We start from the raw sequence: 26,568 nt of genomic DNA on the forward strand, positions 1-26,568 counted from the left end.
CAATAACGTTTCTGGTACACCATATTAGTCAACAAATTGCTTTTAAACATGCATCATTATTCTCACAAGAATTGGTGTTTGAGATTGGGACCGTTACCTTCATGACCATGAAGTGCTTCGGAATCTCAGAATATCGAGATCATATTCTGTTTACCAAGAATATGTTTAGTACACATATTATGTCTACAACGTAAGCAACAAAGATTGAATGAAGACCGCTGAAAACCTAGAATTTCAAATGCTTTCGGATTTCTTCTACGATGTCACTAGCACATTGCCTGGCGCTCTCTGCATCGGACTGGGAGAACCGTTCACATGGGACTCTGTGTGGAAATATACTTGCCCCTGGATACATACAGTCGTTCACATCGACCAGTATGTTCAGTTGACGAGCGCGGTCAGTGACGGTCTGGTTACGGAAGTGACCCTCCAAATCAGTCACGAGGACATCCAGGTTGTGCGAGGGGTTAGAAGTCCCACGTGAGGCAAACTGAGCTGCTTTCAAGGCCTTCTCCGCTGCATGGTAACTCTTGAAGCACACCCATTCGTTAGCTTCTTTTCCAAGATCATTAGAGGATGCTGCCAGGTCTGATGTAGCTTGTTTAAACCAAGTTGAGGCTCTTGGCATATCGGGTTCAGGTGTATCGTCGAATGAAGGAGGACAAGGCCTAGATCTTGCATTACCGAAATATCCCCGATCTCTGTAGCTCCTGTGGTAAGTTTCTCTCCTCCTTCCTACCTGCCTTGCCCAGTTTCTCATAAATTCATAGAAGGCATCGTCGAAGAAATCGCCTGAAGATCCCCGACTCTCCCAAGCCTGTCCAGTGCGTCTTCTCCCAGCTTTTAGGCGCTCAATTTCATTTTGCAAATGATTGAGGACTTTAGTAGCAAGGTGTTTTCTTTCTGGAGGATGATTGTCTGGATGCAATCCCAACCATATCCGTTTGACTGCTTTCTTTCGTTCGTCTTTATCAAGTTCCCATATTTCTTCCAGTTGATCAGTAACCTGTTGTTTGGCTTCTTCAATGTTCTTGGGATAAGGCTGTGGTTTAGGTGGAACCTCTGTTCGGGGAGGAACTTCTGTTGTAGGTGGAGTCTCTGGTGTAGCTGGGCCCTCTGGTCCTTGGCCATCAGATGAATGACAGTACACCATTATTGTCATGCCAGTATCCACAGACTCTTCCAGCATCAAGAATTTGAATAGATCCAATCCACTAACCCACACAGGATCTTCCTCTCCTATGTCGATAAGGTATTTGTTGCGGAGAGGAGAAAGGAGATTTTCAGGAACATCTAGTACTTGGGAGTAGACATGAATAGGGATAACGTGTATATCAATGTCCGTGTTGATCTGATACGCCACGTATTCCCCTTTGAAGAAACCGAGGTAGGGATCTTGCTCCAGCAGATGTAAGATATCACTTGGAATTCTGGAACCTAGCTTTGGTGGAGCCAATCCTTCATCATGCTCGTTAGCTCGTCCGTCTCTTCTAATCAGCTTGTAACTACGAAGGAGTTTGGGAATCTCACGTGGTAGATCCGCCGACAACATGTCCACTAGGAAAGGAAGATGCTTCTGACCAATGCCACCTACATGGCGTAATATGGCTTGTGCAATACCCTTTACGACTTTCATGTATGCTGAACGCTCATTGTCCTCGGTATGCACAACTCTTATACATGCCTTTTCTGCATCAACGTCGTTATAACTCATGTGGTAACGTAATTTTGCTTCACTACCTTCAATCCTCCTCCCATCAATGAACAATGAGGTGGATAACTCAGCCATGCACTGTAGTCTTAGCTTCTTAAGCTTGTCAATACGTGGGTGATCAGCATTGACGTCAGTATCACTCCCTACTTCAAGCAAACGTTGTATAGCTTCATCAAATTCATTTGAAGTCATAAGACCATTTAGTCTGGTATCGAATTTACACTGACCAACCTTCTGATACAGACACCTTGCTGATATGTCGACTTTCTCGGTCACACAAGCCTTGACAGATCTTGGCTTTAGATGTGTTGGCATGGAGTCCACCATTGTATGGACATTTGTGAGCAGCTTTGTAACTTCATCTGGCAGAAACGGTACATTGGATTCTACAAGGCGTTTGGTACGAACAGTTTCATCTTTGATGAAGATTTCTGTCGAGGGCAACATTTTCCCCTTTGATGAAGCAGGAAGATGCACAATCTGAATACCTTCCAAATCAGCTTGTAAGATCGCCGTTGTCAGTTTGGTGCCTGATGTCAAGGACTCAATTTGCTGAAAGAACAACTTAGATGCAGCTATAATGGCCTTGAGCATGTTGGGATTTTTCATTTCTTTCATACTGTGACTTGCAAGTCCATTAAGTACTGTCGTCAACTGAGGAAATGATGGAGTCCGTGTGGATCCAAGACTGTACAGCAGCTTGCTGTAATGGATCAAACTGTCAGGCAGTTGGTAAAGGTGAGGTTGGAAGAGGTCTCCGCAAAACTGTCCGTATATTAGGGTAGGTCTGACCAGGGAGGGAACACTTTGAATGACCACGCAAGGTACGTCCGACAGCTTTTCGCTCATCAATTGACAAGATCTGCATCTATTCGTGCGATCACTGCAACGCTGATCCGTATTACGTTCACAAGCTGAATTCAAGAATCTGTAGGTCTTATCCATGACTTTGGCCAATACCTGAAAGTCTGTTTGGTTCCCTTGATCATGAACCCTGCAACACATCTTGCTCGTATTCTCAATGACGCTTTCAATGATTGGTTTCCTCACCACACCAAGCTTTTCTAGGATAGAATCCTTCTCATGATGGCATGTAAGGCTCATGCTGGAAAGGTATTCCGGTAGGAGCCTCATTGAGCACCACACAATATGAGCATTCACATGCAAACTTGATGAGTTGAATCTTACTCCCATATTCACATCCATATGATAGGGATGTAGTTTCTTTAAACTCATTTTTGGGGTATCGGGGATCATGAAGTCAATAAATTTGACACTGTTAAGAAATGAGTCATTCTTGAGAAGGTTGCAGTTCCGAAACAGTTCTTCCACGAGTGTTTCTGATTGTTCAGCTAGCATTTTTCTTTTCTTTCTTTTTTTTCTTTCGTTCCTAAGATTTGTTGACAATTCTTTTGCAAATCCAAGAAACATTTCTGCTGTAACTTCTGCTTGAACACCAAATTCATGCAAGAAGGAAGGTTGAAGCCTCTCGATGATTTTTTCCGAAGGAAATTTACCCTCTGTGAGCATTTTCGCAAACACTTTGTTTCCTCGGTCGAAGAATTCTCTGCCAACTTTCAATTCACCGTCGTTGTCTTCCAGTAAAGGGTAGTCTCTGAGTTTCATACACTTATCTATCCTTCCTATTCGGTATCTGTGTTGATAGAGGTTTTCAAGATGTTTTAGCCGTATCTCCGAGGACAACAAGTGAAAGTTGGGAAAGATGAACTTGGACAGGGTGTCGTACTCAGATATGAAATCACAACCAATTGCCTCGAAAAGTTCTTTCAAGCCGACATCTTCACATAGGAAGACTTCATTATATTCAGCCATCCACTTTGTCATCTCTTCACGAGGTAGATCCGCTCTTACCACATAGATAGTGGACGTGTTTGAAAGTGAAACGTACGTCCCGTCTAACTGTTCAAAGCAAGGGAGATTCATAATGATCCGTCTGTTGTCGACATTTTCCACCAGTCTCTCTGGCATATGGGTTGTCAAGTATTGCAGGATATGGTCACGCTGGGCGGGTGTCAACCTATCGAAAAGACTGGCGTTTGTTTGAATGACATGATCGAATACTGCAAGCACTGCATCTGGTCGATCCTCGTGGGCGACAATCTTAGTGATAAGTTGTTCTGCTTCCTCAAAGTCTAGACTCTGATCAACTTCAGAAACCCTGAGTGAACTCAAAGCCGCAAGTATATGGGACATATCACTTAGCTTACACATCACAGAAGTAGCTTTTGACAATGGTACCAGGTGGTGGGTTATACCCATTTCTCCATTCTTGCGGCACGGAAGAATGCTCCACTTCGAAAGACACGTTAACTCATCATCAGGATTTCTGCATGTAGCAAGACATTCCCATAGTCTGGTGATCCACTTCTCTGTCGGTTCAGTCTTGTCCCACTGAACATATTGGTCGCATTCGAATTTGATAGGACATAATTCCTCCCTCATCAAAGAAGCAACACATGGAATGTCAAAATGGCAGATCACATCAAAATCCTCATTGAAGTATTTTCTTATCGATCTATCCAGGAATTTGCTTCTACTGGATGGAAAGAGGTCGTCAAACTCGGTAATGTATACCGGAGTTTCAGTTGAGAACGTTCTTAGAATTCCATCTGATGTTGCTAGAAGAGGAAGACCCTCGACGTTGTCTTTGAAGTTATCACATTGTGAGCAGTAGTTCAAAATGACCCCCAAAGTGGCTTTATCATGTATAACCGTGTCAGAAATTTGCTTCGGTAGTTTCATTTGAGCCAATCCTACATCTTCAACTGCCTGGCTTGAGAGATGACTGATCAAACTAGCAGGAGTGATTTCAAGAATATCCCCTTTTCTAGAATCATGCAAGCTGTCTGAAAATATTGTTTGCACATTCTGAGAGCATTCAATTAGAGGAAATCCAAGATCTGACACAACCGACCTAAGGTTCCGATCAGTTCCGATTGGAGAGTCAAAGAAGCCTTGCACTTGAGATTCTGCAAGTGGTGTCCTCCATTCTAGAGTTCTTATGTTGTTGACTCCATCTGTGCTATCACCATCTCTGTTGTAAGATACACTACGCCTAATCGAAGGGAACATTGGCTGGGCGGAGTCGGCAATGGTTCTGTAAATGTCTTCTATGAGTTCTTTCCAGAAACTGTTCTCTGCTGTAACAGGAAGAAACGAAGTATATGACGATACAATGTCTTGCATTTCAGATTCGTCCTTTGATTCTTCGATGTGAGTCATTTTTTCAGCCTGAAAACAACAAAGTGCCTTAACATATGCAGGTGAAACGATCTGCTTCATGATTTGACGATTCCATTGTGCCTGGACGTCTTCTTTATCTCTCCAAATGTCCCGCCTTTGTTCATCTAACTCAAAAGAGCCATTTACATGGACAGGGAGGCCAGTGTCTATAGGAAGTGGAAGGAAACTGTATGCCTTCGATGAAACTGGTCGTTTACCCAAAGGTAGCGCGACTCCGCCCTGTGGCAAGACAGGCAGATCTCCTCTATTATATGCATCTAACACAGTATCAGGGACTTCCTTTGGTTTGGCAAAACCATGCTGCTGATAGATAAGCCAGTCGTCTGATTGCGTCTTCACGCTCTTCGCTCGTTGTTCTGTTACAGTGACTCTCATATCGTAATGTACTTCTGCTACTGGAATGTCTTCAAGGGACTTTGAGATCCCAGTCACTGGATCAGTTTCTTCAGCCGATATTGTGGCAAGAAATGCTTCTAAATCTAGTTGCTTCGATTCTGAGATGCTTGCCTGGACACTTGAGGTATCTTTCATGTTTCCCATTTCATCAATGATGGATATACTGACCTTTTTAACGTGGTTAAGGAAAAGGAGCAGGTCAGGTAGACCTTTCTTGAATTTCTGCATCAGTCCCTTTACGCTGTCAACATCATGTGCCTCCGAAGAGATGCTAGACACCTTTGCCATGGATTCTGTACGTAAGGGCAATCGGAACATAGTTGAACCCTGTCCTTCAAAGAACTCAGGCAGATAGCAGTTGAAAACGTTCGGGAAATCGTCCTTCAGTTTGCCTGTTGGTTTGGCCATGAAGCCTGGATACGCTAAAGTAGCGTTAGGTACATACTTTACATTTGGATCAAACATTCCTAGCGTATCGCCGTTTGTGTAGAAGCTTGGGCAGTCGGTTAAGTGATAAGCCGCGTTGAAGCCTACACCAAATCTTCCAACCTTTGACGACAGGTTCCTTTTGCTACCCACTCCTAGTCTTTGAATGCCCTCTATGTCAGCATCAGAAAATGCTTTATTGTTGTATATACAGAGAGCAGGCCCTTGCAAATGAGACATTTCATCTCTAAAGAGGCGGTCTTTTGGATGGGTACGGACATCAAGAACTAAATGCACTTCCGTGGCACAGGAATCATCCGCATTCTGCACAAGTTCTTTCAGTATTGTATCATCACAGGGGTAGCCCTCGAGTATGTTTTTTATTCTTTCTGTCAGGGGTTCACGCTGTCCAAATTGCAACAGATTCTGTGAATCGAGTGTGTTTAGGCCAGGGACAGACACGGAGTAGCTTTCGAGGATGTGTTGTCGAATATCCCGCACTCCAAGTATCTTCGCCCAAGTAAGAGGGATATCACCGTGAGCTGTTATGACATCATCTGGAACTGAAATCCAGTCTACGTCGCAGAAAGAGAGCTCATTAGCGGTTCTCAGGTAGCTGTTGCTATCGGGAACATATATATCGTTAGGAGGCACATCGTGCATTGCCAACGGATTTGCCGAGGCAGCATTGATCAGACATTTCAGGAGTTTCATAACTTCTCCAAACTCACTTTCGTTCAATGTTCCGGAAGTTGAGCCATGGATGCACTTCAGAGTGGACAAGAAGTCGTGTGTTGAGAATCTTCTTTTCATATGGAGGGTTGATAAGAGGGCTTCGAAGCCACGCAAATTGGAGGGGACACGACACAGGTGAGATCCAACACACTCTTCTTCAAATTCCAATGCCAGATGATCAGCACTCCTGAACATTTTGTCAACCAATAGACACTTCTTTGTGGAAGGTGAGTGGAAGAATTCTTGAATCTGGGCTATGCCATTACCTTTCTTCACTCGTAAGTCAAGGAATCTATAGATTTCTTGGCAAACACTTGGAAGGCTTGCAACATTTTCTGGTCTACTGCTGATGGATTGAAGTTGCTGTAATACAACATCCACTTCTGGATCTTGGACTATCCCAAGAAATGTCTTAACCTGATAGGGAATCCACATTTTACTTTCGTCTAGTACCGGGGCAACTTCGCTGACCAGTGACAGTTTTTCGGACACATATATGGTATCACGTGAAGCTTTTCTCACAGAGGAATTCCTGTAGGTGACTGGAATGAAGGCTATGTTCTTCAGTTGATTTTGAAGGCTTTGGTCCTTAGCCCATGAAGAATTCTCTTTCTTCAGTCTGTAAGTGAGGTAATCGACTAGTTCATGATCAAAAGGTTTGCTCGGCAATTTCTGTACACATTTGATGAAATCGGTGCCGGATATGTCATCTTGATCCATTCCCAATTCCACCAGAAAATGCAAGCAGTCCCAATCAGCAAAGCTGCCGTAAGGAAACCGTCTATCTTCCTCTGCGAAAAGGATACTTGCTTTTCCAGTCGGGTGTACCAATTCCGATGGCCTCTTCAAGTTCTTACCATCTGGTGAAGTTGGAATACATGCGATGGTTCTCAATGTCTCCCGTAGTTCAACGTTCGACAAACAGTAGTGAATCAGATGATCTCGTACCTCAGATGGAATGACAGATATATGTGGCAGAAAATATTTCTTGAAGAATGGATGCTGCAAACACGTACGTCTCTTCAATTGCTCCCCTAATCCCATCCTTTCTAGAGTAGATCGTATCTTCTTTGGCATCTCTGTGACTATTAGCTTCTTGTGTTGCCTTTGAAGGACCTTCTTTACTGCTGAAGCAACGTGTGGTGATTCTTGAAGTACTGGATCAATAAAGACGGTCTCTTTGAATGACCATGTCCTGTCTCCTTCCCAGAATATCTTTGGGTCACGTGAATCAGAGGCTACCAATATGTTGTAGAATCCCTTTAGCATGGCATAACCATCACTGCCTTGGGTAATTTTGGATCCATTAGGCCACAACCTGTAGAAGTTGTCTGGGGAAGTATTTACGCCTGATATGCGTACTTTGTTCGGCATTTGTCCTACCTGACACTGAAATTCCTTATTTGCCAGCAGAGTCACATAGGCCTTTGATATGATATCTTCGAAAACAGCATCATTCCATCTCGTGAAGTAGTTTGAATCTGAGTCACTCGAGGGTTTCCAGAGATTTCGACGGTCGGCGGAGGTGGCAAAGAATCCATTACAATGGCAAGGTAAGTGACTTTGTGGAACTGAGAGAGGCAAGCCATTGTAGAGTTTACCGTCTACTCTCCCAGAAAACGGTAATTTTACTGCCACGCCACCTACAGGAGCCAATCCCGATTTTTGTCCTTGTGGTGTTTGCCACATCTTGTGTGTTGACGTTTTTCCTACGCTCGTAACTGACATCAGCTTGTGTTTTCTCGGCTCCTCTTGAATCTGAAGATATTTATTTCCATAGGGAGTTATGCTTGGCACGACACATTCTTGTTTGATCAAAGGTGTGATTTTATTCTTTTTTTTGACATCCCCTGTACTCTGCTTGAATTCTGCCATGATATCACGATTGTCCGCAGACTCTTTCTCAATTGCGAACAGTTGGCTGGATTCTGATGGATGATTTGCATTAGGTAGTAGCACAAAAGCCTTGACTTCATGAATATTTTTGGTAAATACCAATAAATCTTCAGAAGAGCGCCACAGATCAATGAGTAGTGATTTGCACTTATCTTCATCGTAATGTTCGTCAGAGATCTCACCTCTCAATGCCGCATGTCTTGAGCGAAGAGGCAACCGGAATAGTGTACCATCGTAGTCAACATTTCCTTTGCTTTCTTGCAGACTACAATTGAAAACACCTTCGTATGGCGCAAATTGGTCTTTGTACATGGAAATGGCATTGTTCTTCCCTTGCAGATTTATCCTGATACCGGGACTGTCTTTGCTTTTTAGCATGGATCCAAGATGAGTTGCATGTGGATCAAATACCTGCAAGTACTCTCTACTCAGGAAGCTGGGTACATCTGTCAGATGGTAAACAGAGTTGAAGCCAATCCCAAAGCGTCCGATCTTAGACGTGTCAAGTCCTTTTGTTGCACCACCAAGCTTGGTAATGTTCTGAAAATCATCGGGTGTAAACGATGCATCATTGAACACCCACATAGCTGGCCCTTGACAATCACCCATGCCCTTGTCAAACAAGCTTGATCGTGCTCCGGAATTTTCCCGAAGGTCCAACATGAAGTGCACCTTTGTTGCTCCTGCGTCTTCTGCATTTTGAATCATTTCTTTCGGGATTGAACTCTCCAGGTAGCTATCTTTAATGATGTTCTTTATTCTTGTGGTAAGTGGTTCATACTGACCTGCTTGTTCTATCCAAGTCAAATCTTCGGCGGCAAGAATCTTCCGGCCAAGGGGTAGAATTCCCAAAGCGCGAACAATGCCTATAGGCAGTGTCCCATCAACGATGAAGGTGTTGTCTTCATTCAGCTTCTCTTGAACTTCATCGGAATCTCCGTGACCCTCGACGTCCTCAAAAACACAGCACTTAGGGTCAACCAATTCCAGGAAATTTTCCTCGTTGGTTGGTACTAGAATGTTTTGGGAAAGGTCACCTTTGCAGATTTCCGCCAAGAGAATTAGTGCCTTTTGCACTACACGTTTGTTTTCTTTGCAGAATGTCATCCGTTTTTCCACAGAACCCAACTTTGGCTCGCTCTTCTGAATCTGAATAATGATCTCATGAATCTGCATTTCTGATATACATTTCTCGACTCCAAGAGCTAGGAAAAGGCGTTCATACTTGGTGCTGAATTCTTGAGGTATGCAAGAAACGTAAGGGTGGAAAGCATTTTCACGGCTTGACAGGATTGCCCAATGAATATCCACAAATCCTGTTTCGGTCCAAATGCATGCAGGTAAGCGTGATTTCAGCTTTTGTATCACTTCCTCTTCTTTTTGTGCATTTGAAAGCAAGCTGTACAAACCATGAACCATCTTCTCTAGTTTCCTTGAACTATCAGAGGTTCCCAAAATGCCATGATATTTCGAAACTACAGCCATCTGTTCAAGGATATTTTCGATGATGGGATGTTCCTTTACTCCTAGACTACGCAGGAGGGTGTGTGGAATAGTCTTCTTGGGAAATGGCATGGTTGCACCAGAAGCTAGTATGTTAACCTTGGTATGGAGCACAGTTTCGGTTGGACTGATCATTTTTCTCTCTGACCTGTACCATGGAATGCCTTGAGGGTAGAAAGCCGGACTCTTTATAAGACATGGGATGCATCTTTTGTCTGCCAAGAACTGCTGTAAAGTTTGATTATTTTCTCCGGCCAAAGATTCCTTTAGCTTGTTTGGATATTCTCCCAAGAATGACATTAAGTCATGTGCTTTCTTGACGTTGTTCTCGCTGGCTATCTCTACAACTGACCTGGCTAATTCAGTTGCTGTGACATTACTTCGGTGACGAAAACCAAGCTCTCGTAATGATCCCAAGAGCCCTTCATTTGCATATCTCGCAGACGGAAAAGAACCTTTGCTGAAGAGCGCTGACATGTACTGGTCTTCTGGGTCAAAGAGACTGTCAGGAGATTTGAGCTCACCTTCACCGGTAAGGATAAATCCTTGTGACTTTAGCTTGAACTGATGGTTGCCAATATCTTGTTTGATAGATTTTAAATCTCGCAATATCCACATTCCTACATCCTCAAGTATAGTCTTGTCACTGACGTCACTGCAAAAAGCATTGACAATGTCTTCCAACAACTCCTTCCTTTGTTTCTGAATCACCCCTAAATCTGAAAAGAGCTTCAGAATGGAGTCGTCATTGCAGCAAATCATATCATACTCCGGAAGGTGATGTATTGGCAGTTGATCTGTAGAAGTCCGACAACAAGCAAAACTGACATCACTTGCAGACACAACTCTACCTTGGCCTGATGGAGTTCTTGGAATTGTATCGAAGAGCGGAATTTGACGAAGGAAGTCTCTTTCTGCATCGGTGAGAGAACAGCTTGTGAAGAATCTTACCAATAATTGTCTGTCGTTCTTGGAAAGTCTCTTGATAGTGTCCTGTAGCGATTTTGGATTCGGTACTGCTCTCAGTGCTCCAATTACACCCTTCCTCGATGGGATTCTGAGGTAACTCTCACTTTTGAGCAGAGCAGTGTCTATAAATGTAGGACAAGAACAGACGACGAGGCCAATCTTGGTAAGAAGCACCTCCTCTGGACGATCAAACTTGTCTGAGCCATAACTCTGGCTGATGCATGTTGAATTCTTTTTAAGGAAAGCAAGGACTACTTCACCAGATTGCCGCTCTGCAACCTGTATTAGTGGAAGGTCTACATATTTCTTAATTGTGTTACGTTTACATGTATTCAGTAGGTTCCAAATACCTTTTAGCCATTCTGGTGGCGGCTGGTTATCTTTGCCAGGATGCCAGAGTACAGTACTTCCGTGGTCCGTCACAAACCATTCTTGTGGAAGGGTGTTCCGAATTAACCGTGCTAGATTTTTATCCGACATCATTTGCAACTGGACAGATCCATGTTCAGCTTTAAAGAAAAAAAAAGTAGTGGAAAAGAGAGAAAAAAATATAAGTTGTGAAAAAAACTAGAAACCAAAGTTATGGAAATTGAATAATAGTCATTCTGATAAATATGTGTAAGACTGCTAGACGAGTAATAGGTCCATATCATTTCACACGAAAAAAAGCCTGTAGATCTAAACGTGATCTCATTTTTAAAATTAAAATTTCATCTGTTTTTCAAAGGAGAATCTACATTGCCTTGTATTTGTGAAAATGCCTATGGAATGCTCATATAAGAACTAATTGAGTATGACTATACTGAGACATAACTCGTGACAAAAAAAATTATCATAATTATAAGCACACACAGAACAACTTTTTCTCACCAGCTTTTTCCAGTTGTTTAAGCAAACCCGCATTGAGGTTTGGCTGGATGAGACTGTTACCCATGTTGTAGCACATGCTCTGCTCAAGTTCCCTGGTGGGTATGAAGACAGTCCGCGTTGAGGCAGATCTTGTGGAGAATGGCACAAAGTCGCCGTTGGCTAAAGGCAGAAGCCTTAAACCGATTAGTCGAGGGGTCTTCGTCCTGGCCATGATGTACTCTAGTAAAACCAGCTTGTCATCGCTGCTCAGGGTCTCCAGGACTCCGTGTTGACTCTTGTGAATGCAATCAATGATGACTTCAGGTGAGATCACTTTGGCGTTGAAGTTGATGTAGTCTTTGCTTTGGATGATTTTCTTGATGTGTTGAGGTATTTCAGCTACAGGGACATTAGCCGCTTTGAGGACAGTCAAGAGGATCCGTTCTGTGTTCTCGTCTACATCGGTCAAGAAGTTGAAGACAGCATCCTGGATCTTAACCCACGAACCCATCTCATTGCCCTTCTTTGTGTAGATGACTGTATGTTTGCTCAGCAATTGGTATAACTGTTTAAGAAGCAATTTCCACTGTGGTCTGACCTGACCTGGGTCTGGCCAAGCTCTGTAGATTTCATCGGGAGGCAACCTCCGCTCTTCGATGGCAAAAGTCAGCATGTTCATGTATGCATCTGGTAGGAGTTGTGTCACCAGTAAGAAGTTCCATTTCGCATCGATATCCCCTTGCACCCGGTCAGCACCAGGCCACTTGATTGATCTTCTGTCACTGTTAACACCGAAGAAACCATGGATATGAACTGGAAGTCCTGTCAAGCTCTCATCACCGGGAGGCAATGGGAGGAAACAGAACACTCGACCGCTGAAATCATCTCGTCTTTTACGCGGTATGTTGTAAGGCATGGCGACACCGACCCAAGGTATGTATCCGCTCTTGTCAATGATACTCACTACATCGTCAGTCATCTCACTGCCTCCCACAACCTGACTTACGATCCAATCCATACGACGTTTGGATTCTGCGATCTGCATAGTCAACGTAAGCTGATGAGTCAAACAGGCTCGCGTTCTTTGTCCAATTCTAATCTTACTGTTTTCTTCTAATGCATGGGAGAAGCTCTCTCGTTCGGACTTCATCAACGCAAGAGATTTGGGGCATATCTCTACTCTGGATCTGATCTGAGTTTGAGCCTGATCTATCCTTCTGCTGATGTCGATTGTCTCCAGTGATCGAAGAAACAGCAGTACGACGTCAGCATCGTCGACGAAGGATTCCAGAAGCCGTACCGAAGCGGCGTTGTCGTACACATTTTCACAGAGTTCGCTGCCCTCTTGCCGTATAGGGAATCGAAACACAGTTCCATCAAAGGATTGCCCATCACTGATGGCGTAAGTGGTTTCAGGGAACAGGTTGTTGTACGGGGTAAACTGATCCACATATTCTGGTGAATTTAAGATGTGGGCATGCTGGATCACATTCAGTTTGGTTCCTGTTTCTCCACGTCCGAAGTGACGCTCATGAGGATCAATGAAAGCAAGCGTGTCTCCGCTGAGGATGCTTGGCAAATCTAGGGGAAAGGAAAGATCATTACAAGATATAACTACATTGTTACGGATTGTGAATTAATCTAGAGTCTGGAACGACTGCTAAAGTGCATTTTATCGCTGAACAACATATTGGGCCTTGTGTGGTTAGAATTATCCAGATTGTTGAGTTTGTGTGGTTGGTTAGAGGCGTTGAGTGTGACAGCGTAAATGTTTTAGTTGAGCTTCCGTTGTAACATTAAGAATCATCGGAAGAAATAATTGGGATGTGATACTTATTTCTTATATAAATATATATCAGTGACACTATCTTGATTATTTAATATGATAAGAACACGACTGGTAATGGATATAGAGATCATGATAACCTTGCCTTCCGAAGTTGCGACTGCGCCCCGATGCGTCGGGGCGCGATGAATAACGGCCGCGTTTTAAGAGACGCATTTAGACGCGAAGGGGCGCGATAGTACCCTCACCTGATTCTTGCATATGAAAAAAAAACTGTCTATTGTTGGTATAAATCCGCTCTATTATTCTTGCGCCCTTTCGCGTCCTACCAGGCGATGGATCTCTCCCGTCACTGTTCTTCCGCCCTTTCGCGTCCTACCTGGCGAGGTAGATTATCTCTTCCGTCATTGTTCTCGCTCGTGATGCGCGATGCACAACGCCGCGGCGCAGCTTAACTTGCTACACAGAAAGTATCTGTCAGTCAAATTCTGTCTTCCCCTCCTCCTGATCTCGTCTTGATAAACGTCCCATTGTTTGTAAAAACTTGATGTATTCTTCTCGCGTCGTGATCTATTCTTCCCTCGCCGTTTTGCGTCGTAACGGGTGGGGGTATTATCTTTCTAATCATGAGTTGTGGAAGGTTTTTGATGTCCATCGCTACAGCATAGCCAGTGGTAAAGATTTTTATATTTATTAAACGCCTTCTCCATTTTGTAGGTTTTATTTAGAAATAGGTGAATGTATGTTAATGACATACATGTATCTATGATAAAACGAAAGAAGAATTCAAAAAAAAATTATTGCTTGCTTTACCTGCTGATAAAATGTCACTGTCATCATTAAACTTTTACCATTCAACAATATGGATTTAATTAACGTTTGTTTTTATCCCTTCCTGTTTTAAAATTGTCTTCTTGTAAAACTTGGAAATGCCCAATCATGTTGTTTGTCTAAATGGTTATTGGATAATGTGCTCCAGGACCATGTCCCGTTCTCTTTCTAATTCATGTTCATTATGCATTTAATACGTGATTCAATATTCTACTTATTAATGATTGTGTCTAAAGGTTTTTCAATGTCGCATTCACATTCCCAAAGATGTATGATTGGCAACATGAAATAGAATCAAATATAATTTCGGTTCCCCGTTAAAGCCCCTCTAAAGTGTTTTACCTAATTTGTAACATGATGTGAAAGAGGATGGCATTCAAGACGCATTTCTGCAAAACTAATGTGATTGAAATTTCTAATTCATGTTCATTATGCATTTTACAGGGGCTTTAAGTTTGTAACAAAGTCCAACTCCTGTCATGTTATTACCACTTTCCTGACATAAATCTACATTATATTTTGATATTCTGAAGTGGATGTCAATTTATTTTCTAATTTCATGTGACTCCAGATGAACATATCAAGATCGTTGGGTGCCGAAGACCATTTTGAATGGTGAAAAAATATTTTTCTTTCGAAGGTGATAATGTCGACTGAATAATAGATTCGGGTGAAAATTACCCCTCCCCCTCATGAAAAAGACAATTAGTATCATACCGGTGAGATGGTAGACGGAGCTGAATCCGATGCCGAATCGTCCAACTTTCAGTGGGTTATCTTCCTTGTTGCTTCGAGCTGGTTTCTGGATCCCAGCCCAGTCTTCCTCCTTGAAGAGGGCGTCGTTATACGCGTACAGAGCCCGGCCTTGATAAGGGGCGAGAGACGGCCAAATCAGGCGACTTGTTCCGTGTTCGCGGCAGTCGTACAGAAATCGAACCGTCTTGGCACCAGCGTCCTCGGCATTCTGGACGATTTCCTTTATATATACGGAAAAGAATGTACCATCATCGAGACGATTATGATTATGATTAAAATTGAATTTTTATTAAAGATAAAATTATATTTCATATAAATCGTCACAAATTCTGTCATTTATTATATGAACGTTTTTTTCTAAAGGTCTATACTTGATGTCATTAATTTGACAACATTGATGACAGAGCACCTCTGCTCTAGGAAGATTGGGTAAATATATTGGAACGAAAATATATTTGGTAAGAATAGTAAATTGAAACTTAAACAATATGTGGCTATCATAGTTATTAACAAATACCATGGATACTATATTATAATAAAATAATCATTAACATAAATTCATTGGATACTACTAAATGTAAAGCTGTGGTCACAACTCAGAGCGGCGACCGACCGATTTGGAGCCTGCTCGGTCGCCGCTGAAATTTAGGCATCGCCCAACGATTTTTTGGAGAAGTAGAGCAGGCTGTAGATCCCCAGCGATGCCTGGGCGGTGCCCTCTCGACTTCCCGTCGTTCGCAGGTCAATTTTAGGTCAAAACTGGGCGAAATCGGGGACCTTCTCCGGCGCCCCCCTGACGCTCAAGGGGGGGGGGGGGGGGTGCGATTTTTCAAATTTTCGAGGGCCCAAAACAAGTAATTAGTGCTCGGGCCCCCCTAAGAAAAACGTTAAGTTTACCTTTTTTTGGAGATCCCCCCTCTGGCGCTCGAGGGGGGGGGGGGGGGGGGATCGATTTTTCAAATTTTCGAGGGACAAAAAAAAAAGAAGCTCAGCGAACTCCTCCCCACCCCCACTGAGCGAATCTGCCGGCGCAATTTAAAATTTTCTCTGGCCACGTTCGACTTTATTAGCACATTGGTGCAGTGGCGGATCCAGGGGGGGGGGGGGCGGCACCCCCCTTGAGAAAAAAAATTCATGTAAAAAAAACGTGATTTTTAGCTTTTTTAGGGGTTGGGCCCCCCCCCCCCCCCTGGCGCTCAAGGAGGGGGGGGGGGGGGTTACAATTTTTTTAATTTTCGAGGACAAACAAAAATTTGCTCACTACCCCCCTCCCCCATTAAAATATTTTAAGGTTATGCCCAATGTTTTATGGGCTGTATATAATTGTAAATGTATCAGTTACTAAATTAGAATATAAATGACCACAGGTAAGAGGGAAGTTATTATATACGTAATTTGTTTTGGACGCTTACCTTCATTATTTGTCCATCTGCGTATTCTCTAAGAACTTTCTTCAAGAAGTCAAGGAGAGACGGTGGAGTGGGACCGAAGTGCCCTAAAAACACAAGAGAATGCTGATTTTATAGCAAAAACAATAACAATAACAATAACAATAATAATAATAATAATAATAATAATAATAATAGTAATGATAGCTACACATTTATATTGTGCACGTATCCTTCCAAGGCAATGCTCAAGACGTGTACAAAGAAGTATCATTGATAAGGCGCTAAAGTATAAAAGGAATAAATTCCTATCAGGTACCCATTTACTACACCTGGGTGGAGAGTGGCATAGGACATTAGTGCCATAGCGAAACAGTCCGTTTAGTATCCACTAGACCACAACACCGCTGGGAAAATCTCAAAGTCGGACACACAAAAGAGAGGGGGAGGGGGTAGTGAGCATAATTTCTTTTTCGTTTTTGCCCCCGGTAATTTGAAAATCGCGGAGACTGTCGCCCCCTCCCTCCCCCTCCCCCCTCCCCCCCCCCACGGATCCGCCCCGGGAGGCAGCTGAGATATCAAATTAATCTCGCCATTTTTAGGAAGGGGAAGGGGTAACCCTTAAAAAGGATCCCATAATCTGCATAGGCCTGTATCATATATACTGGCATATTGCAAAAAAAGACATTTCTCTGAGGCGACAATGTTAATCATCTCAGATGCATTTAAAATATAATAGATATAACTCGATAGAACATAAGAGAAAGATACCGGTAAAAGTCATGATTGATTTCTTATAATACCACTCCCCCCCCCCTTCCCACAGCTGCACATGTATTTAGTTGTAAATATGTGATATATTTCTTTATATCATATTTTACTATCGTAGGCCTATTAAACGCCTTTTTTCACCGTTAAAATTGTATTGCTTACAGAATTACTAAGCTGGACTAACTTTGGTCTCTCCTAAAGCCAATTTTGATAGAAATTGATAAGTGAAATCTGACATGAACTCTATGGATGTCAAAATATTCCTTGATTATCTAAAGGGTGAGTGTCAAGACAGCTAAACAAAATGCTATGCAGATAAAAGCGACAATATAATTATCGTAATAAGTTCCTCATAATATTTACATCAAACACAAAATTAACGAATAACGCATGGTCCTTATTACATAGGCCCTCGCGTATGAGCCTTGTTAAACATTTTCATGCAAGCAAGCCTGATGTTACACGAGAGTCACGTCGAAAGGTGGGCGGGCCCCCGGCTGCTCAGCCGACCGTTCATATTTAATGCCTAAAAACCCTGAGCTTCCGGGGGCTAACCCCTTCACCCCTGCCAGTGCTTTGCCCCTGGACCCCACGCCAATTTATGCTCCGCCTGCTTCGATCGCTTTGGTCTACCTGATTGTAAATACTTTAGCCCCCCCCCCCCCACTTTGAAACGTTCCGCGGGGCCTGCATGTATGTAACTTGTAAGAGTGGGGGTGATGCGGATTTTTTTTCTGCCCCCCCCCCCCAAAAAAAAAAAAAATCTTCTCATTACGCCACTGCTCCCTCGTCCCTCGCATTTCGTCCCCCCCCCCGGTTATGAAATTGGTACATCAAATAATCCAGGGAGAGTGTAACAGATGGAGATACCGAGGGAAAGATATTCAGGATTAACATGGCTTAAAGTAGATATTCATTGATTTTAAAAACTAACATTATTTTCATTATTGCAGAGTTGAAACTTTGAATCGACAAGGTTATCAAAATTCAATACTTGGAAACATTCGAAGTAATGATTATTATAAATTACAAAACGCTTAAATACAGCCCCGGCATAGCACCTGCAGTGCTCTCCGAACGCTGCTGAGATGTGTGAGATCACAGTATGGACATGACTTGCACAAGCAGACGATGTCCCATGACATTTCACACATTTTCAGTGCCTGTGTTTTCATCTTCTCTTGAGTTTTTTCTCTATACTTCACTACCGTCAGGCTAAATGTATAATCTATTGCCTCACTCTAAACCCCGAGCGGGCCCCGAGCATGGTTTTATTTTGATGACAAATGCAGCGATACAAAAATAAAGGAATCTGTCGCTTGTTAACAAAATAAGACGCCATTGTATATTCAGCTGCACACACCGGGGTATGTTCGGCGTTTCAAGAGGGAACAAATGCCGTCCTTATTATCATTCCGGGGCTTTTCAATTCGAAAGTCTGGTTTCTTTGATTGCTAATTAACCCCTATCCTGTGTATTTACAAGCAAAAGATTTTAGTTACCAGAATCGGGTCATATCCCCTTTTGAATGGTTTGACATGCCATTTCATTTATATACACTAAACTCATTATAATTTGAGAAATAATAGCTTTGCAATTATGTTCATTCTCTATGGTATGTCGTCTGCTTGGGCAGTGTTGGTCCATATAGTGACATCATTAAAACATCGTTATTTTTCCGGCGAATCTCTCGTATATCCCAGCTGCTATGGAGGTGGTTGTATTTGTATTTTTATAAATCACCCGATATGTAGTTGACCTAAAACTTGTCCGATGGCCATCTGTTAGCTTACCAGTTTCTAGTGATACATAAGTTGACATATTTGTGATCTTCTTTGAATTTCACCTTTAAGAACAAGAAATGTAACCCTCTACAGCCATCAAATCCATCAAAAGTTATCAATGCACAGATCTCCTCTGGCATTCCAAATATTACGAAAAGTTACGCAACGCCGTCTGCTTCCCTAAGTTCTATAAACACTCGGTCGTAAAAATATGCAGGCATCAAGCTTAGAAGTCATGCGTGGCACCGCAAAAATTACGTCATGTTCAGTTAAGATATATGTAGCTATAAAATATACAAAAAACAGAATCCACAACATATTAACAATGCAAAGTTCTATTGGTTATCAAATGCTTTTATCGCGCTCGGATGACTCTACCATGCAGGCGCTCGGATGACTTTTCACCCCAAGTAGGAGCCGGCAATGCAAAAGCCGCTGTCTTTCTATTCTGTTGTGTTTTTCTCTAGAGCGCTTAGGGACATGTTTCATTACTTTGTGTTATGCGGTATACAAGAACGGTTAATTATTTAGTTATTATCATTAAAAAATAACAAATTTACGTATCGTCATCTTCTCATATATAATTTATGCTTAAATTTTTTCTGTCAATCCCTGATTTTATTCATTTAAAAAAAAAAAAATCTTCTTACCAATTACAATAGAGTTTATATTCAGATCTTCCCATGATTCATTCAATAAAGTAGTGAACCTTCTGTACATCCAATCCCCAGGTATAAGCAACTTCCTTGCCCAGTAATGGAACAGTATAGTCTAATGGAGGTAACTTGTTCTGACGGATATAGGCCATTTGTGCACAGCGAGGGGATGCTATACGCTTTGCGTTGACGTGTTATTATTGATATTACTACTTGTACTACTAGTATTACTACTACTACTACCGCTACTATTACTATTTCGACTTCTTTATTTCGACTATACTGTGTATAAGCATCAATCTGCACCAGAATCTTTCTACCAGAAAAGAATGATACGGATGAATATTTGAAGAGTTTAATTCCAAAAGGAGCTAAATCCACTTTTGATGAAAATTGGGTAATTGATATCAGAGGATTGTTCACCTTAAGTTTAAGTACCCGTCTTTCAACAAAAGTATTTACCTACATTTTGGGAGCAATTATGAAGAAATGCAACTTCAGATATCACTTTTCCATAGACGCCTGTAAACAAATCTGGTAAACAAATCATTTTTTCTCTGAGGTTACACAAATGGATTAAGCTCCTTTTAGAACTGAACTCTTCATTCATAATTATCAAGACAAATTATTTTTTACCGAAATTTTTCACCCTTTTGTTGCCACCAGAGTATACAGTAGCCTTCCTTTTTCTGCCTTGACTTTGAGTAGTAGATACCCTTTATTAGAAGAAAAAGAAGACAAAAATGAATTGAAACATTAAAAGTAGAAAAGATACTAAAATATGAAAATCAAAACCACTTGCCCCCCCCCTCAACCCCGCCTCACTTGCCTTCCCTTTACAACAGTAACGTGATTCAGCTAAGCTTTGTCATTAACTATTAAAAATGACTATACTAATGCCCCAACCAGTGGTGTAGTTATACTTATGGCATGTGCCCACGTGTGCCGTCCCATCGAAAAAAAGGGGTACATTATGGGATAGAGGCAGGGCAAGGAAATTTAAAAACGAGATGAATCGTCGCCCTCGCCCTAAATCATTGTTCTCTCATACTTTACCCACTTTAAAATCAGTGCTTTCAATAGCTAGGCTAATGCTACGCCACTGATATTTTCCATTTCAAATGACCAATTTCTTAGTTTCAATATATATATCCGGGGAAGGGGGGAATAGTTTCTTAGATATTATTTTCCCTTTATTTTGCCCAAACAGAATTATTTCCATTTAAGTCAAAATGAGGGCATATCTTTCAATCCCCGTTTACTTACTCAGCTGGATGATTGTGGATGGTCACAGTTGTCATCGACCCATTCATTACGATGCCTTCGACCTTTGACCCTTCAGAGGCATTGCAAGTTTGAGCACCTCCCCTCTGATGAACTATTACAGGTTCTGTAAAATGAAAGAAGGGTGTTATCTATTACAATTAGATACATAAGCAGCATCATCATCATCACCACCACCATTATCATCATCACTTTCCTCATCATCATCTTACTTCAAGCAGCACTTGTACGAAGCACTTGTTAAACGTAAATAAATCATAATATCGTCTTTAAAAATGAGTGGGCATTGTGACTATACATGTAGTTTTTTTTTGTTCTGTATATAGTTTCATGGTATGAACAACTGCATGGGGAAAGTTGTGGATCGTTGTCGCGGTTGTGATATCGGAACATTTCAAGGATATGCATGATAGTCAATTATACTTTGAGCTGATTTTTGGGGCATTACTTTTATAGTTCAGAAGACAATAGAATTCAACAGGAAATTACATGTGAGATGGTGAGGATAACTTTAGGCATAGGCCTATCTAACGTACGGAGTTCGATGTATTTCCTTGTCTCAAGACCCTGGAAAAGAATATGTTTAAACATTAAATTTTGTGGGAAGGTTTGGTACAGCATCCAAAAGAAACTAAGTAGGGGCCCTAGGGGGATGAGGTTAATGTGTCTTAGTGAAATCTACACATCTATAGTGTTTGGTGATGCTGCTCCTAGTAGACAACAGTCAGAGTCACTAGTGGCGATCCCTACATGTGCGTCATCCTTTTGTTTCAGGGAGAGGAGAGGGGATCTATGTCCCTTCTTCGACCATATATGACACAAAACCCGCTGCCAGTGTCGGGGGGGGGTACATTCGCATTGCGATATTTCTAGTTATCAATCCCTATGAAAATTTGTTTTCATATTCTCTATTGAAACCAAAGTCTGTCCAGTGAATTTATATTTGTTTTCAATGAATTGTCCTTCCTTCCTTTCTTCCTCACTCTCTTCCGTTATCTGAAGGTATGACTTATTAAATTGTACATTTTTTTAAAGACATGGTATAGTCATGGGAATGTTTATTTCTACACTCTCCTGATTTATTATCGAAATATGATAGCAGTCAGATATAAATAAAAGATAAACATAATATAATGTTTGGTATTTGTTTGTATCGCTCATATGGGAATAAATGCTATTTGCCCCTTTTTTCACAAAACCTATAAATACGCCATTCTATTTCATTTTGTGCTATCAAGATTCATTCGTGATAAATAGTGATCATGATTTTTTTTTTAGTCACTTTTCTTGCTTTTTACAGTACCACGTACAACCACAATATTATGAAGAGACGATGGAAGAGATAGCTCGCAGAGAGCACGACCCGACATCGCCCGGACAGGGTGTGTACAGGAAAAGAACCGACGACGACGATGTCAGTTACGATGATGGAGGGACGACCTCGGAATTTCAGTCGGATCAACCCGCTACCATCTCACACACCACGGTACAACCCAAGTACCTTATACCTGAGACCACCCTCTTGCCCTAAAGCCCTACATCCCCGCCCAGTGCAGTGACGCACGCAGGATTTTTTCAAGGGGGCGTTTTAAAATCTAAAAATAGCACCGAAAATTTCGCAACGACTCAACCATTTCATGCGAAGGGCTTCTCACTGAACATGAATGTAAGAAAGAACCAATGGAAATGCATTCCGGAAAGTCACCGGGGAACGGCGGACTGTCGAAAGAATTCTATATTACCTTCTGGGATATTGTAAGGGAACCCTTACTTATTTCTTTGAATTATTCTTACCAGGAGGTCGAGCTATCTACAAGTAAAAAACAAAGTTTTATCTCTTTAATTTGTAAGCCGAATAAAGACAAACGTCTTTTGAAAATTCAGTAGATATAAGAGGAATAGTAGTAGGTACGAGTGAATTAAAGCTGTCTATGTATGCAGACGATTTTTGCTCTTTTTGTTCAGATGTAAAATCGCTTACTCATTATTTGATATTATACAACAATTTGAGAAATGTTCCAATTTGACTAAAAACCTAAGTAAAGACAGAAATACTGAAAATTGGATATGTACCAGACGTTTAGTTGACTGTCAACGTGAGGCCCAATTCTGTTGAGAATAAGGCGTTCAAGTAGCTTGTATGTTTGGCACAGGAGCGAGATCGGTCGAAAGTTATTGGCTTCGTTCGAGTCCTTTCCTGGCTTGAGGATAGCGACGACTTTGGTTCGGAGCCACTGTTTTGGGACACAGGTGTTCTCGATGCAGTTGTTAAACATGTCTAGCAGCCATTTCTGTGCTACAGAGCCCATGATTGTGTTTGATCTGCTCCGATCTGATGTCATCGATGCCTGCCGCATTGTTGACCTGTAGCGTGGAGATACCTTTCTGTAGTTCTTCTTCAGAAATAGGTCTTGTGAAAAGAGACATGTTCTGGTCAACTCCAGGTATTTTGTGCCTGTGTTAATAAGTCGTCTTGGGGGCCTTTCAATTTTTCAAAAGCTGATTTGCTACTTGGTTTTCCGTAACGTTATAAAGCTGTTGCGCTCTGGTGCTGTCAATTCCGAGCTTGCGTATGGTGGCCCACACTTTCCTGCTACTGTGTTTTAGGTCTGTAGCTTCAATCATTTGCTGCCACATCTTCCTATGTCGTTGGGAATATATCTTTGATATGAGCTCTTCTCCAAGGTTGATGGTGTCCTCTGAGAAGGGATCTGTGTCGTAGGCTGTGGTGTAGTTTGCCAGAAGCTGACTTGATTCCTCATCGATGCCTGGAATGTACGTCGTGCGGCAGCCTCTTGGGATATGTCTACGTGACACCTTCTTGACTATATCTAGGATTCATAGTTCTTTGGATCCGCAGGGAGATGTGTTAGGGCATGATCAAGGTGTTTATTGAAAGAAGGCCAGTCTGCCTTAGCAAAGTTGAACCTGCGCTTGAACGGGGTCTTGTTTGGTGCGATAACTGCAGTTAGTTGAATGCCGATGGGTCGGTGTTGGGATCTTGGAATCGGCTCAGCTACAAACTTACGACTGGTGGGAGCAAGCAGCCTGCTGCAGAAAACTAGATCTGGGTTGTAACGTCTCTTACAGCAGGCACTGGCAAAAGACTTTGGGAGCTTTGGATCGTGGATTAGTTTTAGGTCGTTGTTTTGGGCCCATGTTTCAACTAGTGCTCCATCATCTCCAGTGATATTATATCCCCATTGCATGCTGTGGCTGTTGTAATCGCCAATTACAATATGCCTATTGGTAGTGGTGGAAGGATACGAAAAAAAGATGTTTGGTGCCTTGTAGATGGAGGAGATCGTTAGACCTTTGATTGTCACATTCAGCACTTCGATGTCTTTATTGTGGGTATAGGATGTAGAATCCGGTCTGATCTTCTCGATCGTGAAGATAGCACTTCCATATTGGCGATGTGGCCGCTCGATGGCAAGCTTCATACCCTTGACCTTGGGCCGTGTATTGTCGCTGCCGCGATGAGTCTCTTGAAGACATAGCACATCGCAGTTCATTTGTCTGCAGATATGTGCAAGGACTTCCTCCTTGACATCTGATATACCTTCGGCGTTCCATGATAGCACCGTCAGGGCCGGTTGTGAGAGGGGTCCTTCAGCGGAATTGCTCTGGGATGCTGCTCTATTGGGCATTTTCATTATGTTGGTCTTGATCTTAATAGTTATTTTAATATTACTCTAAGCCTAAGTCTAAACTATTATTATTCTCAATCTTAATCTTAATCTTGATCTTCGAAGTAGTTGCTACAACCGGCCGTGTCAGACACGTTGCCCCGGGGTGCGAGATAGGACTCTTGTTGCGTGCCCCCACTTTACACAATTAAACAATAACAGTTAACATTTAATTTAATTACAAGAATGAAGCAATTAAAATTACTCTCATGTTACGGGGAAGAAAGAAAGAAAGAAAGGAAAATATATATATATATATATTGTATATATGTATATATTTACTAATTATAATGAATGAATTTATTTGGTCGATCCAGTTCGATGGTACAAACACGGCGCTACTAGACAGAGATCCTAATCATTACAGAGCTTGGATTATTATTTAATTATTTTTAAATGGAAGGGCGGTCCATCTGCATACAAACTCGGTCCCTCGTGTAGTTTAAACAGTTTCCTTGGGCCGTTGTTAGATTTTGTACATTTCTCCCCTCTATTAAAATCTTATTTCAACTTGTAGAGTGGATGTTTTGACAAGAATCCAAAAAAATGTTAATTTGAAATGATCCTGGAGAAGTCTCTATTGCGAAATAAATGAAACGCAAACCTTTTCAAAAATAGCAAACATTTAAAGTGTAATGAATTGGTAATGAATTTCAGATTTTAAAAAAGAATTTGTCAGCCAATAATATTCACTGCTATCTGTGGGAAATTCATAGTAGCAATATTTCACAGTCAGCCATAATGATTACCGTCACGGTGATCATTTATTATCATCTGCATCATCATCATCATTTTTCTTCTTCATATTCATCATCGTCACCATATCGTCACTCTCATCATAAACTTGTTATCATTTTCCAATACAATGTAAGCAACAGTTTAAACAGGGGCATCGCTAGTCCATTTGAATGTCGTGGGACGGGGGGGGGGGGGGGGGGGGGAGGGGGGCGTATGCCTCACCTAAATGTGTCTACAAGTAACCTGGATTAAAAACAGTACCCCCTTTATTGTTTGATATGAATGGTTATGCATTTGTTCATTCTGATTGGAATCTTGGGAAAGGTGGAGGAGTAGCTCTCTTGATTTCTGATTCATTGAGCTATGTAGTTCGGACAGATTTATTAGAACAATCACAAAACTCTGAATCACTTTTTATCTAAATAATGCTATCACAAAGAAAGAATATTATTGCGGGTATTGTTTACAGAAAACCCTCATCAAATATTATTAAGTTTAATTGTGACTTTGAAGATTATTTAAAGAAAATCGATTTAGAATATAAACATACATATATAATGGGTAACTTTAATAATAATAATAATAATAATAATAATAATAATAATAATAATAATAATAATAATAATAATAATAGTGGGTTCTTGTATATTGATCTAATAATAGGTATAGCACAGCAAAAATAATTAAAACAAACACACGTTATTTGATGATTGCAAATGATCAAGCTTTATGAAAGCTTCAAAAAACAAAAAACAGAATTGAAATCGGTCAATGCGTTGTGATTTTATACCATTTTTTTTTATATCGCAAAATTACCGAAAAACCGGCCAGAAATGGTCAAATTGTAAAAAATGGCATAATTCGACAAAGTTGACAACTTAATTCATCACTTTCTTGGACACAAATAATAAATTAAATTATCAGACACTAAAAATATCATCTTTGTGGTAAAAAAATACAAAAAAGAAAATTCATTTATCTATTACCGTTTTAAAAAAAGAAGCCAACAAAATAAGTAATTTTTGCCATTTTTGCGAATCTGCAGATATAAAAAAGTTGTGAAAATAACTAAGTCCGCCTAATTAATATGCGCATATGTAATCAAATCAAAACCGAACATGATACATCAGTGA

At 41.4% G+C, this 26,568-nt stretch overlaps 1 protein-coding gene across 1 annotated transcript; it reads right to left on the reverse strand.

Moving 5' to 3' along the window:
- Window positions 1–226: 226 nt before the first annotated feature.
- On the reverse strand, window positions 227–19,638 carry LOC115928185 (sacsin-like). Its single transcript, XM_030995097.1, has 5 exons — window positions 19,629–19,638; window positions 16,538–16,620; window positions 15,087–15,345; window positions 11,805–13,333; window positions 227–11,182 (listed from the first exon to the last, which is right to left on the reverse strand). The coding sequence occupies exons 1-5, from the start codon at window positions 19,636–19,638 to the stop codon at window positions 227–229; spliced, it is 12,837 nt and encodes a 4,278-aa protein (XP_030850957.1).
- Between the last annotated feature and the right edge of the window lie 6,930 nt (window positions 19,639–26,568).

The sequence above is a fragment of the Strongylocentrotus purpuratus genome, unplaced genomic scaffold (genome assembly GCF_000002235.5).
Source record: "Strongylocentrotus purpuratus isolate Spur 01 unplaced genomic scaffold, Spur_5.0 spur5_scaffold_21, whole genome shotgun sequence".
Taxonomy (NCBI): domain Eukaryota; kingdom Metazoa; phylum Echinodermata; class Echinoidea; order Camarodonta; family Strongylocentrotidae; genus Strongylocentrotus; species Strongylocentrotus purpuratus.